General features: G+C 35.6%; 1 protein-coding gene across 1 annotated transcript; it reads right to left on the reverse strand.

Annotated features, from left to right (window-relative positions):
- Window positions 1-24: 24 nt before the first annotated feature.
- LOC137400025 (uncharacterized) lies at window positions 25-12,587 on the reverse strand. The gene is made up of 7 exons (XM_068086328.1): window positions 12,502-12,587; window positions 6,343-6,553; window positions 5,055-5,133; window positions 3,379-3,478; window positions 1,611-1,856; window positions 1,371-1,526; window positions 25-452 (listed from the first exon to the last, which is right to left on the reverse strand). The coding sequence occupies exons 2-7, from the start codon at window positions 6,467-6,469 to the stop codon at window positions 237-239; spliced, it is 924 nt and encodes a 307-aa protein (XP_067942429.1). The 5' UTR covers window positions 6,470-6,553; window positions 12,502-12,587; the 3' UTR covers window positions 25-236.
- Between the last annotated feature and the right edge of the window lie 3,063 nt (window positions 12,588-15,650).

Genomic DNA, 15,650 nt, shown 5'->3' on the forward strand with positions numbered 1-15,650 from the left:
ATGATGTGACTGAGATGATTGTGTATAAATTATTTTATTATAGATAATTAGAATGCAATATAGCAACCAATATAATGTTATTTTATGAAGAAGTATTGCATCAGCATCTTGTCGTCTCAAGAGAGGGTTAGACAAAGACACTTCATTAGCTTCTCCAACAATAACATGGAGCAAAGTCAGAGGGAAAAAGTGTGTAATATCTGCAAGTTATGCGGAATGTTATAATATCACGTGTATTACCGGTTGATAATCGTAGCTAAGGCGCGAAAGCTAGGACGATCAGACGATATTCGACTGCGGTGGGTCAACAGTAGGTATCCAGTTTCGCTGATTATGAAGTCTCCCCCTAGTTGGTGAGGGTCATCTCTGATATTTTCATAAGGCTGTAGCAAAGGTCGACCTTGGGCAATGGCTTCAGCATAGTATGTTTTCAATATCTCTACATCCCACGTCTACAAAACAGCATAAGGTCCTCGAGTGGTAGTCAACTCTAGTAAGCCTAAAAAGGTCCTTCCTACGCTAACCAACACATTGTATATAGAAGGTATTCATGAACCAGGTGTGTACAGACAACTTGTATTAATGATTAACATCGTTAGATAGCTTATATAAGATTAACATCATTAGATAACTTATACAAGATTAACACCATTAGATAACTTATATAAGATTAACATCATTAGATAACTTATATAAAATACTAACATTATTAGATAGCTTATATAAAAAATTAACATCATTACATATCAAATATCAGATATTTATTAGACGACGTAGACAAAAAATACCAATGGAGCTAGTAAGAGATTTTGCTAAAACCTTTCACCTTTTGAGATGTTTCGGGAATTTTAAAATAACAATTTTTCTCACACTAAAAGGTATATAACTACATTGTATATATTTTCAGAACAACTTTTTTAACTCACTAGACTTTAGTGCCCACATAGGCAATATTTAGATGAAATTTAATAAACAGACTCACGATGGTCCCTATCTTTTTCTGGTAACCCTGATTTTCAATATATATCTATCTCTCTCTTCCCTATATCACTTCATGCTTTTCTGAGAATAAGCACTAATTTTTACAATAATCCTTCATGCCTTCCTCCCTCCCCCTTATTTATTGGCTTAGTTGTTCAGTACCCGTTCGCATTCGCTCTATATTTGTGCCCGCTACTCTAACACACATTCGCCGAATAGGTAACAGAGTAAAATAACAACAAAAGGCAAAATGCAACAAAAGAATTAGTAGAATCAAAAGTACAGTGACAAATGAGCCACATTGAATATCTACACCGACAGACTCTTTAATAGGTCAAAATTTGGCCCGAAACTTTGCTATGAAGAAAGTGAGAAGTCAGCGATCAAACCTTGAGAACAGAGCGATAAAGACCAAGATAGTTGTAGAGACGTCTTTCTGCATCTACAAGAATTCTTAGTGTACACGAAGTGTCCTCTCTCCAGCGTTTGACCCCCTCAATTGCACCGAATGATATGACCACGATCTCCGTCGATCCCAGTTCATCCTTTAAAAACAGTCATAGAGTTTGTAGTTTACTTACCAACAGGCCGCGAGACAGCACTTCAATTTCTAGAGATCAGCTAAATACCTTGTGACTTTGTACGTCAGCTACATGGTCACGTCACGGTCCTCACGCAAAATGGCGGAGAAGAATAAGCAGTACTTTTCTTTCACCGCCTCCTAAACTCTGCACAGCTATATGCTGCCCTGTATCAGGGTCAATGAGAGAGGAATCAAATGCAAATAAGTCACCAGCCTGCATGACTGGCATTTGAGAGCTGTTTGCTTTGAGTAATTCTTTGTCGATGTCCAAGAGAAATCTGTGCCATTCCACCTAAAGTTTTGGAATATATTGTACTCAACAATAAAAAGCCCAATATTCTTATGTCATAGCTTAGATCAGAGGCATGTGCCGCTACTTTATTATCAAAACTTTTATAGATACAAAACCAGTTAAGAATGTTGCTCGACCTCTTGTCTTCATTCAATACGACGCGGAACATCTCATTTCCAAGACTGTTGTCAAAGGTTAGCTAGCAGCATTTGAAAACTTTCTCTAGCTCAACAATTTTTAGCACAGCAATTGTAGAAAAGGCCAAAAAAATAAAAAATGAGTGAGACAAACTCTTTGCATTTGTTTAAGGACATTACTGACTGAAAATGAGCTAAATGAGTTTTGGGGACAGTCGCGATGTCACCATCAACTGACTAGCCGACAAGCAGCCAAGACACGCATCTGACTACAGTTCAAATGTTTTACATGTAAACGCTCACTTGTAGAGTGAGTTTTATTCTTTATTTATTCATCAAAATGATAAAAATTAAACAAACTCATCTAAAACTACAAACTAAAGAAAACAATTGTGTGGCTGAAATTAAAAAAAATCCATGTTAAAGCTGACAGCATTTCTAAACTGCATCTATGTATGTATAACAATATAATCATAGTACCTAATTTTCAAACAATGATTTTGCTGTTGGTGGAATGAAATGACCAGTTTTGAGTCTTGACCAGAATACAATACACTTGGCATACAAACTCTTGACTGTGACAAAAGGTGACCATTTTTTCTGCAAAACATAGGCGGATGGGCATGGGCGCAAAACATAGCGTAATGTCAGTGCTGCTGATTGACCAATGAGTAAACTCGATACAAAGGAATATATATATTGGCTGCGATTTTAAATACACTCCTCCTGTCGAGTCGATGTGTAACATGTGAGTATGCAACATGGCAGATAATTACAACATGCAGATTCTGCAGGACTAATGATCGAAATCACTAATTCAAGTAACTGATATTCAAAATAACTTACTATTCGACATAATTAAAAATAGTTCAGCTCCAGAAGATCAAGTATTGTTATAAGTTGAAATATACCTATAGCAGAGAAAATATTATTGGTGTTACTTAAAAGCCGAACTGACATCGTCCTATCTTACTTATTCTTTGCTAATGAGAGGTCATTGAGCAGTTAATTATTACCATGCTGGTAAGATCTTCCCATGACTATCGTTATAGAAAAAGCAGCTTTCAGATCCGCAATTGTGTGAATATTGAAGCTGACCAACTTGACCTAATCTCAAATGAATGTATGCGGTAGTGACCACTTTGTACGAGCATCAAGAGCTCACCAAGCAGACATTCAGTGCCTCTACCGATGCCCCATTGTTGTGCAGCTGCAGTACTCTACTCTCTACTCAACTGCTCAGGATGTATGTTTTTGAGTGGCTGTTGTGAAAATACACTAATCGGCTTGCGCATGTATTGCACAAGGTTGTACGATCAAACATACTTATTAGTCACAGAATACTATCAAAGCTAGTAATAACCTTGCCAAGACTTTAACCTTACTTCAGCTTCATCTAATGCAATCATGCCATCTTGAATCTGTGGATCGGAATAGTTTCGTCGGCAGAAATCTTCGAGTTCAGCATGCTTAGTAATTCCTAACCTACAGAGGTGCTGAAGATTATATAAAAAATATATTAAAATGGTATCAAATTTCGAGGGTAAATCCTTTCCATAACCCACATACACGACTCTGCTCAAGATTTTGCAAAGAGAAGATGTTCAGGTTCAAGCAACTGTTTCATAAGCGGTCGCAAAAGGCACCAGAACTGGATTATTTCTTAACTGGTTGCCGTGCATCAGTTGGGGGAACAGTAACATCAACGAATGGGGGAAAAGGAACGAATAATAAAGGTTTTAAAAACCTTGAGGATGCAAAGAAATTTATAATTGAGGCAGAAACCACAATAAAACTAAATGATTTTACGAAGGCCGACTCGTTAGCAAAACCGAAGGAAATGCTGCTACATGTAATTTAAACATTGACTTTTCTGTCTGCCAAGAAAGACCATGAAGTTGGTCACCATTAAAGGCAAAAAGAATACATTGAAATGTGAAGATAACCTAGCTAACTCAATGACAACAACCTCACAACAGCAGATTCTTTATATTCAACTGAATCAGTAGAAAATATAGGGTGTGGGAATAGTGTTGTTTCATAAAAATGTTGCCTCCTTACATTGTAAACTCGAGGTTATAGAATATCGAGTTGATACACGGAATGAATATATTGACCACGTAGAGTAAAGCTTACTAAACTTGCCGAGCACGTAGAAATGTTAGTGAATGAATTTAAAGTTCTCTCCAAGTAAATAAAATAACAATTAAACCAACAGCCATCTTTTCTGATCCTGTTGGAATGCCTACACTACCGCAGAAGGTCACATTCAACAAATACTAAGAAGATTATCAGAGTACAAAAGTATTTGAAGATCAACAGATATCACATCCACATTCTCACTAGGTACAGATATTTCAAATCGAAGAGCGCTTATATGATTTTAAAGATGAACTTACACTAAATCTTTAGTAGATTTTATCAAAAAGTATCGGTATTTTTATCACTTGCGATTGTTTTTGATGCTTGAAGTGATCTGCTTGCCAGGATGTTTCAAAATTGAAACTGATAAAACTTGATCGCAATGAACACGTTCAGATCAAGCTAAAGTGCGATTATGACATCTCTAACTGCAAAGAGGCTGACAGAGTAGAGACTCGTGACGCTTCAACTTGAATTCAACAGCTGATATCAACTATCACGACGATAACAACTAGTGACGTCGTTTCGGCACATATTTTTCTTCGGAGCATTTTAACTACAATGACATTTTTTTTAATTTTAATCTTGAAACATCCTGGCAGTCAGATCGTCTCAAACATCAAACAATCGCAAATTATAAAAAATATCGATGCTTTCTAATAAATGTACTAAAATTTTTGTGCAAATTCATCTTTAACATAAATAAAGAGAAGAAAATATGTCTGAAGTTGGTAAGATTCTCATGTTAGATATCTGTCAAAGGACAATATCTCTGCCTTTTAATATTAATAAGATTCATATATATAATATAATTCATAAATATAATTATATACATATATAATATAATTCATAATTTGAGATTGTCCCCTATGCAAATATTTTGGGTCATCTGACAGCATATGCTATGCTCATTACTCACCTTTTATATTCAGAGCCATACATGAGGCTGAGTTGAAATAAGCAACCTATCTGAGAGTCAACAAAGCTTTCCACCGATCCTATAAATGTAAATTTATCAAGCTAATCGATATAGTACTTGATTGAAGCAATGCAGATCTCAGGAGTATTCAAGGTTGGAAAAAACTACTGTTTTTACGTAAAAACCAGGTTTTTTTGGTTTAAACCGGTTTTTATGGTTTAAACCGGTTTTTATAATTTTACCAAGGTTTTTGCAATTTTAAGTCTAATTAACATCACTTACTATATAGCTGCATGATTGAGTATTGAACATACATATGTGGAATCATCTGTTAAAGATGGTACTGTGGGAGTTGTTATGGGAAGAAAGAGAGAAAACATATGGAATTTCAGAATGAGTCTTAAATCAAACATGATCGATGAAATACAGAGCAGAAATCTTATCACATAAAGTGAATATTTTACATGCAGCTCTATGTATAAGTAGGAACTTTAATCCCAGTGATTAGTCGTGTGGTAGTGTAGAGCAAAGCATAATGCAGATGTATTGCTAGTGTTAGGAGCAGTGGCAGATGACTCAACTTCTATCATCTGAATATTAGCATCACTGTCTAAATTGGTGTTTTCAGCTTGACATTTTGCTACGTGAGCTTTAAGCCTATCTGCGTGACCTCGCGTTACGACAGCACACCTATTTCGTTTTGCCTTAAAACCTTTGCCCTTCAAAACTTGTCAAAACACAACAAACTTGATAAAATGAATTCTAACAATCCAACGACTTTGGCTTTTGCCCAATAAATGAAATATTAGTTTGCAAACTTAAAGCTTTTGCCCAAAAGGATTTTATTGTTTTAATTTCTAATTATAAGTAATCCTTTCTCACTGGCCAGACTTGAGAAAGTATTCATTCATTATTAGAGACGATGATTGGATTAGTATATTTCACATGGATTTTATATTTCATCAGTAAAGAGATCATCATATCACTTGATAAAACCAATTGAAAATGAAATTCACTAATTCATTGTTGTGCTAGGATTTCATGTAGTTTCAACTTGAGCTCTGCCATCAATTTACTACTTTGTCCTAAATAAACTTCCACAGCTGATAATTATATATAGGCCTAATTGCATTTCTACCGCACATGGACCACTAGGAGCTTAAAATATTATGTTTTTCACGAAAAATAATGAAAAAACTATAAAAACTGTTTTTTCAGGCTGGTTTAAACCAAGCCAACCCTGGGAGTATTTCTATCAAACACATGCAAGACAAATTGAGGTTGGCACCTTGAGATAGGAGTGTCCTAGCTTTGTCAATAAGCTCCTTGGTTCCATCCGTAAAAGTTGCTAGACTCTCACACACTTCCTTCCTGTTCAGTTTGCTTGAAGATGTGGAGTGGAAGCCTTCCATCATACACTTGTAGCTTTACCGATTTTCCAGCATTGTTTATAGACTGATGTATCAACCAATGGTGTGAAATGAGAAGTTTTGCTCCTGCTACAAAGAATGTGAATGAGGAGACAAAGCGGTGTGGAATGAAAAGTAAGCAAGATTGACCAGAGAAGAGAACAGAAGGGATGGAAGTGAATAAGATATACCGTAAAACCTTTAATTGAATGCCATGCCGCTCTATTTTTCAACCCATCTTCTGTAGTGGTGGTCAATTGGAGGCAGCTTCAAATAAAGGCTGACGGTGTATTTTTCAAATGGCTCTTCAGAATATATTGTATTGGGAAGATAAATTTAGTTCTTTTTCAGGCGAAGCGAATGTTGCCTATACTTTGCTCTCTTTTTACGGTGGAGCGATATTAAACCTTTTGAATGCAATAAATCAGCTAACGTACTTCCAACTTGTCAAAGATCTCTTAATGAATATAATGTACATTGAGAAACCAAGAAATATCTCTACCAGTTGATATCTATTGGTTGCAATTAACCTGGGATGATATTATAGCCTGTGTTCTGCTTTACAATTTGTTACAGCTTCCAATTTTTATTTCATCCTGAATTTGAAAACATATTTTTATTTTATATCTATATTTACCAATGTTGCATAAAAGCTCATTGCACTCATATGTTTGCTATAGTTTGTAGCCAGAACTGGCTTTTATGTGCAATAGAGGAGTAGTTATGAGCATCGATCAATTGTAAGATCGGGTTACCGCAAAGATGCTATCAAATAACATGCTATAAATCTGCAAATTTATAAGTTGTATAATGATAATCTACCAAATGCTACAAATATATATTCATGAACAAGTGACATAAACAAACCATACTTATATTATATGCAGGAACAAAGATGAGGATAGCTGCCTTCTAATTGTTGCATTCGATGGAACAATTAGAATGTATTTCAGAGTATCAAGACCGTGTTAAACAAGGAACTCCTATTAGCCTGAGACAGTTATTAACTTTTTCTATGGTGTTGCTTTCAAAGTTTTAACAATAAAATGTGAAAAGTTTTGGAGTTGGACTACGAGAGTGTTGACTGTTATTAATGGTTATTGATATAAACGATTCATTATTAATACGATTTTGTGAACACTTTTCTACTGATCACTTGATATCATGGGCTCATAAAAATCAAAGATAGTCAAAGTGGCAGTCAAATAGAGGTGACGGTCAATTAGAGGTTTTATGGTAACTGCAATATTGTGTAAGTGCATTACGGTAGGACATAAGAGAAACAAGTAGACCAAAAAAAAATCATAACATCACAATTAAGAAAGAAACTAAAAATTATAAAAAGAACGACAATGGTAGAGATACAGAAACGTAAAATTTGAGAAAGAGGAGACAACTCTCACTTCTAATCACAGCATTATATTTCACTATTTTCTGCGGCGACTAACAGAGTACGCTAAACCCGATGCTCTCTGTAATTCAATCTGTTTAACCCAAATAGTTACACTCTGCTGAAGGCAATTAAGTACTCTGTACTCAATGATACTTAAAATGCACCCGACTGTGCCTAACAGGAGGAAACTCAACTATTTTCTTGAATACTGTATTTATTTGAATGTGTTAATCATTGTTATACGGTACTAATATGCTCTATTCTCTTGGCCACACCAACAAAATAGGCAAACTGGTGAATAGCACGCCTAATTTCAGGTGTCTCTTGAGAGAGTAAAACAGCAGCGGAACTAGCGCAACAAGTTTTGACATTATTTAAGTTATGTAAGCATGCAGAGTTAAGCGTGCCTGTAATTACTTAAATCACCGATTTACAACACTCTGTTAATCATCATTTTTTAAATTTTTTACATATTAATTAAACAGAGCTATTTATATAGTGTTACGTTTGGTTTTGGCAGTATATATAATTATTCCACATCCACACGCAGATCAGTGTTGAAATTACGGATATTTCGTTTGAAATATTCTATTTCGACTATGTTTAATTTGTGCACTTTTGTTTAGGTGTTGTGAACTAACTTGATTAATATTGATTTAGACAATACTAAAGCTGCCAAGCTATAAGCAATGTTATGTGTGTTTTTGAAGAAATTATATTATGCATAACTAATGCGAATCCATACACATACACCGATGTTGAATTTGCTGTCATTTTATTCTATTGTGGCTATGCTTAGTTGGTGCACTTTTGCTTTGCTTGTGGGAACTAAATTGATTATTACTGGTTCAGATACTAGTGAAAGTGTTAGGCTAGTATAAACAATACTAATTGCTTAGCAGTAAGAGATACCTCTTTATTTTTACAGTCACACCTTGACATACGAGCTTAATGCACTCTGGGAATGAACTCCTATGCCAATTTACTCGCGTCTCAAGTCACTATTTTATATATAAAATAACTAAATACGAATTAATCGGTTACCATACTATGAAAAAAATAAAAAAACCACATAAAACAGGTTACAGTAGAAAAGTTTTTTTAATTGTTGTAATTCAGTACCTACGCTAACAAAGTAACAAATACATACTTGGTTGTTAAAATCTACAATAAAATGTTACCTTACCATGTACACTACTGTAAGCTTTTACCTTCAAGACAGACGTAGTGACTAATGGCGGTCTGAGAGAAACTTGATAGCAATGCATTTGGTGCACTAAACTTTTGTGACGCTACGTAACAAAAACTTTGAATTTAACTTATATGAATTTAGCTTACTAAACACATACTTGAAGCTAAGTTTTAATCTTATACTAAATTCACTTTAATTTTGTCATCTTAATTTTTTATTATCCATTTCTGGTTTGGCGCCTTTTGCCTCACGTTCACTATTACTTTTAGCCAACCCGTTGAAAAACTTTTTGAGATGATTCCAGAAGAAAGACCGAGAAAGTGACCACTCACTTCCTTGGGCATATAGTGGCCACTGAGAACCGACTCCTATGCTTGTATATCGAGGTGTGACTGTATAAGTACAACCCTTAAAATACACAACTAACAAAATTTAAAAATGCAATTACTAGTAAAAAGTTAAAAATATCCAATGAATGTTACATCCTCACGCAAATGGTTGTACACGTCTTTTTGCTAAACTCTGTACGCCTCGAGCCCGGACAGCCAAAAGAGAGCCATGACAATCCAAAGAGAGGCTCAACAGTTGATAGAGAAAGGGCCTTAGCAGCCAAAGGAACCTCAGAAAATGAAAGCAAAAGGCAGAGTCATTGAAGTTGTTCTCTTTTGTAGATGACTCGGTTAGCTTGTGAGAAGATGATTAGGTGCTCAGGTTCTGTTATTTATGTTGTAGAGTATTGATATTTGAGTGAACTTGTCTTGAGGATGTCATGGGAATGTACTGATTAGAAATAATGACCAACTGTTATTTTTTGGTCATGTCTGGTAGAAGTAGGCAGGGCTACTATGTATGTATCATCGCCACAAATTTCTTTTGAGGGTTTTCTGGCCTGCTGGTTGACGCATCTTTTCCTATAGACGTTTTCCAATTAGAAGTTTCTATTTGTTTGTTGATGCTTTTCTGATTAATGTTTTAACTAAAGATCCTTAGATGTATTGGGTGCTGTGTTGATTGCAAGCATTTTTCTTCTGGTTTAGGTGTTTCTCTCCTTTGGTAGCTGGTTTTGCTAAAACCTTCAGACAACAACACCAAAATGAGCATCATTAAATAGCTACATATAATTTATCAACAAAGTTTTTGAATAATTATGAGTGACATGCACAGTGTATAAATGCCGTACCCAAAAAGCATGCACCCAATGCTCAGAGGACATCGATGTAGACTCACATCAGTTATCCATTAACATTCCAAAATGCTGCAAGTGTTATGAGCAGTGAAATCATTGAAAATGATGCACTGTGTACCAAAGTACGTAGACATGCAAGAATAATAAAAAGACATGAGGAGCTCAATCAGCACAATTGAGACATAAAAAAAGCTCTTGACAGAGACATATGTTAGCTGTAATGTTGGATGTGTTCGTTCATGCATTGTTTGTCTATTCTAACACAAAGTATTTAGGTCAAGTAATTAGTAACAGATGTGGTGACATGGGAAGGCTAGAAAAACGGAGGAGTTGGCGGATGACCAGCAAGAGGAAAGAAATGACACTGCTAGAAACTAATCGCTTGCCTTACCAGAATACATTAAGACACCTTTAGGAGGACACGACTAAGGCATAGAAGGCCACGACTAAGGCATAGGAGGACACGACTAAGGCATAGGAGGACACGACTAAGACATAGAAGGCCACGACTAAGGCATAGGAGGACACGACTAAGACATAAGGTGAGAACATTAGATGGTATCAGGATTAAATAGTAGAGGGACCATATCGTATTGAATATACTGAAGTTATAAGTGTAAATAACTTTGAAGCTTACATAAGACTATTTGACAATAGCTTTGAGTTAGTATTATTGTGATAAAATGACATCACTGAAAGGGGTTGAGGTTCGAATGCCACCTTTAAAACTTGAAGCGAATTCAGAGCTGGAATGTTGGAGAAACTTAATTCTGCGATTTGAAATAGCTTCCATCAATACCGACCTAACTACAAATAAATGTATGTATAAATGAAGATTGTTTCTCTGCTACCTTATCTGCGGCAAAACAAAATTAGAGTCATCATGAAGCAGTACAAAGAGAGAAGAGACAGAAAAAACCCTAGACTTCAGAAGAGGAGGGATTTTATTAAAACCAATAGGATCGGATGCTGCAATATTTACTAAATAGAACATTCCAGCAAATGACATTTCATTCAAAGATCTTGTTGCAAGATTCCAACAATAGTTCACAGCAAGACAGAATTTGTTCATAACTAGACACAGACTCCTTATGATGGAACAATTTTCATCAGAAAAATTGATAACATTTTTAATAATTGGAAATTCGATTGTTAAATACAGGTGGGAGGAGACAGGATATAATACCAGGGTATTCTACTTACTCTAGACATCATCCTGAACAAGGCAGTCAGGGAAAACAGAGTATCAGACAGGTATGTCTATCTACAGCCAGCTTTACCTGACACGCACCATAAAAGGGAGCATTCTGGCATTTTGCCTGAGAGGTTACACCTCTATGTTAGAAACTTTAAAAAGGTTCATCATAGAGCTATAGTACTCATGATCTACCCGCTAACTGCCCGCCATGGAGTGTGTGAGCAATATCATTGAGTTAATAAAATGATCATTCAATTGAATAGTATTACAACACCTAATATAATTTCTCGCATTTTTATCGGGATCACAATATGAAATGGAAAGTAGAATTTGCTAGGCTATCAGACAGAATTATGGAATTCACCACACACGACAGAAAGTTTCAAGAATGGTTCGCCGTCTGGAGGATGAACTGGACTCCTCATTTTTTCATAATCGAAGTCTTCAGAAAGGAGTTCCAGATCTTTAGAAATTAGGAAAAGACCAAGAGCAGAAAAGAAAGACAGGAAGATCCTAATAAAAAGATTATGGTTACCATTGAAGGGTCAAGCTCATTCTCTTAGAAGGTTGAGCAGCTCTTCCTTCAAAAGAAGCGTAAGCTGGGAGAGCTTAAGGCAGGAGAGGGAAAGCCATAGAAGATGAATGTGTAGAGGAAATGAGAAAGATCCTAGATGTACCCAAAACTCCTACTTAGAAATAACCCAAGACATCTACTCCTGCAACTGAAGTTTCTTCAGTTACATCAAAAATGCAAGACAGCCAGGAAGAGTCCATGGTACTGGATGAGTGACGTCCCGGCATTAGGGATACGATAATTAATGTCTGTCTGCTCCGTTAATACCACAAAAGTGGTTAGAAACTAATAGCCTACACAGCTTACGTTCTTGTAATAACTATAATCTCAGCTTTCATTATAAACAACAAGCGATTAGTGATGGGAAAAGTGCACATTCTATACAACAAGCGATTACTGATGTGAAAAAGTGCACTGGTGGTTTCAGTCAAATTTTAAAAGAATACTGCTAACGACCTCTCACAAAAATAACCGCAGCCTATACCCTTTCAATACCTGAAGTGTGGTAAAGACTATTGCCAATAAAGTCGACTCTAGCTCAGTGAAGAATCTTTGATATTCGCCTTCAGGGCGTTGCTGACCGGAACTCAACAGGCGAGTTGAGCTTGCGTTACGGGATTAAGTCGATGATAGTCTATTAAAAATTGGCTAGCGGCCTAAGATCCGAGTTGGCGTATATTTTTCGTGACTTGCCTTCATGTAGGCATGGCCTGCAAACTCGTATCTTATTAATGGTAATAATACAGAGATTTTTGAACAACGTATGCCACCAGTTGAGTTATTTTATTTCAGGATTGAATTTAAAGCAAGGTGAGAATTAAAATAAAACAATCTCTTTTTACGTTGACGGCGATATAAAGGCCTTAACAAAAGTTTTCGTTTATTTAGTGACAAGACAAGTCTACTATTATGCTTGTTTTTGGAAGAATCATATCATGCACTGCACCATAGTTCTACATTCACACAGATGTCAGTGTTGAATTAGCTTTGTCATCTTATTTTATTTTTGACTATATTTAATCGGTGTGCTTTTGTTTAGGTTGTCTAAACTAACTTGATTAATACTGGTTCAGACACTACTAAAGCTGCTAAGCTATAAGCAATATTATGTGAGATTAGGGTCAAATTTTATTATACATAATGAATTTAAATTTTCATACAACATCAGTGTTGAATTTGCTTCGTCATGTTATTCTATTTTGACTATGTTTATTTTGTTCACTTTTGCTTAGCTTGTGGGAACTAAATTGATTATTCCTACTGGTTCAGACACTAGTGAAAGTATTAAGCTAGTGTAAGCAATACTGATATTTACCAGTAAAAAGCCTTGTTTATTCTGTAAATTAAACAATTACAATATACATCTAACAAAATTCTAAAACATTTATATTAATGACAAAAGGTTAAAAAAGCCAATAAAAGTTACATCCTCACTCAAAAGGTCATCCGTGTTCTTGTGCTCAGTCTCGTACGCCTGTGAGTCTCGACAGTCAAACTAGAGTCATGACATTCCTTTGATATAAAGGCTCAGCTGAATGTTGGTAGATGCTCCACTAGCAGGAGAAAGAGAGTCTCAGCAGGCGGTGGAGTGAGAGCTCCACAGGCGGAGAAAAGAGAGCCTCAGCAGGCCCTTGGGAAGGAGGCTGAGTCATTGGAGCTGTTTTTTTATAGATGTCTAGCATGTCGGAAGGCTAGCCTGTGGTAGTAGGTTGTGTGTTAAAATTCAATGCTTTATGTCAAGCGTGTGGAAATATCTTGTTTGCGTAAGTCTCCAGCTGGTGTACGTGATGTAAACATGTAAGGTGGAGCTCATGACTAACCCCTGGTATCTAATTCATGTCTGATAGAGGATGGCAAATCTGTATATGTATAATCATCTGAGTCGTCTCTGATGTTTCTTTGGTGGTTTTCTGGCACGGCAACTGACTTATATTTTGTGATGGATTCTTTTCATCCTAAAATTTCTAATTTGCTTTTTGTCGCATTTCCAATTATTGGATTTCTTAAAGCTTTGGGCGTCATGTTGTTAATGCTTATTGTTCGCATATCTTGTAGTCTGGCTTCAAAATCCCTTTTTGAATCTTGTTTCAGTGTTACATTGTATTTCCATACAACAGCAATACCAATTTTTAGCAGCAAGTGGTACATATTTATTTCTACAAGTACATTTTACACACCATAATGGTTTAAATATATGCAAACTAACAAAACTCAAAAACAATAATAATATTCACAAAAGGTTTAAAATAGCCAATGAAAGTTACACCCCTAAGTGAACAGAGGCCATGCTCTTTCGCAGAGTTTTGTACGTCCACAGGTCTCAAAAGTGTAAGATCCATGATAGTTCAAAAAGAGATAAGAGTTATTGGAGTCGTTCTCTTTTATAGATGTCTCTGTTAACATGTGAAAATATGCAGAGGGTCCATATAGCGAAATTGCCTTGAGTGTTTTTAGAATGATACTGGCTAAAGGTGCTGATTGGTTTCTGCTATTTTGGTCATGCCTAGTCGAGATTGACGGAGCTGCATAAGTGTCATTGTCTTGAGTGTCATTTGACAGTTTTCTAACCGTCGGTTGATGCATCTTCTTTGATTGATTTTTGGGGATCCTTTGACATGTTTTGCTGATTGAATGAATTGCATGCATCTCTTGTGGCTCAGACCCTTCTCCGTTTTTGTATCCATTGTTTACTGATATCTTCATACAACATTACCAGTCGCTATACATTATTAATCTATTATTAATGTATAATTATTTATGTATTATTATATCATATATTATTATTGTCTAAAAGTGCAGTTAGTGTGTTAAGCCTTAATCCTTTGTCAGATCATCTATGGTTATGCTCTTTTTATCATAGTAAATCTTTAATGTCTGATGGATCTAAACACTATATATGTGTTTGTTATCACTAGACCTGGCATATACAAATAACTAGTTTATAGCTGTTGACATGGTTTATGTTTGCTTAGCTTATACAAGTTAGAGAAATTAGAAATAAACCGAACAAATATTCAAAGGTTTGCCATTTTGTTCCATGAGCAACATGTATTAGAATCTGATACAAATGTTGACGGGGTTTACCAAGAATCAGCGGTTAGTGATGTTAATTATTCACAGTAATGGCTTTATGTTGTGGCCAAAACATATTATACTTCGTTAGAGTGAAAAAACTGCAGAAGGTAATACTTGATTTGTCTGTGTAAAGAAAATAATTTTACAAAACTGGCAACACTAACACGAATACAGCAGCATTGAATCTTATTTATCTTCACTTGTATCATTTTGGTGCTTATATCGTTTTGCGATGACTCGATGCTCTACAAACCAATAAAATGCGATTGAATAACCTTGGGCTGTATGTTACGGACAAATGTTTCTTTTTTGACAAAGCCAAGTTATAGAAATGGTTAGAAGGGAATGAATGATAGGGTTGCGCAGGTAGAATGATGGTGAATGCGCATCATATCTCAAGCATCAAAATTTATTAAATTTGCCACATATTTTAAGATTCACCAATTAATGTAGTATAGTGTTTTTCGGATCCATTATTTTACAAAAGAATATTTATGCAAGTCTTCATCTCGTTCAGCAAAGTTCAGTCGATTCAGCTTATTAGCGTAGTGCTTTTGCCTTCCACTTTT

Source organism: Watersipora subatra, chromosome 7 (genome assembly GCF_963576615.1).
Source record: "Watersipora subatra chromosome 7, tzWatSuba1.1, whole genome shotgun sequence".
NCBI classification, from domain to species: Eukaryota; Metazoa; Bryozoa; class Gymnolaemata; order Cheilostomatida; family Watersiporidae; genus Watersipora; species Watersipora subatra.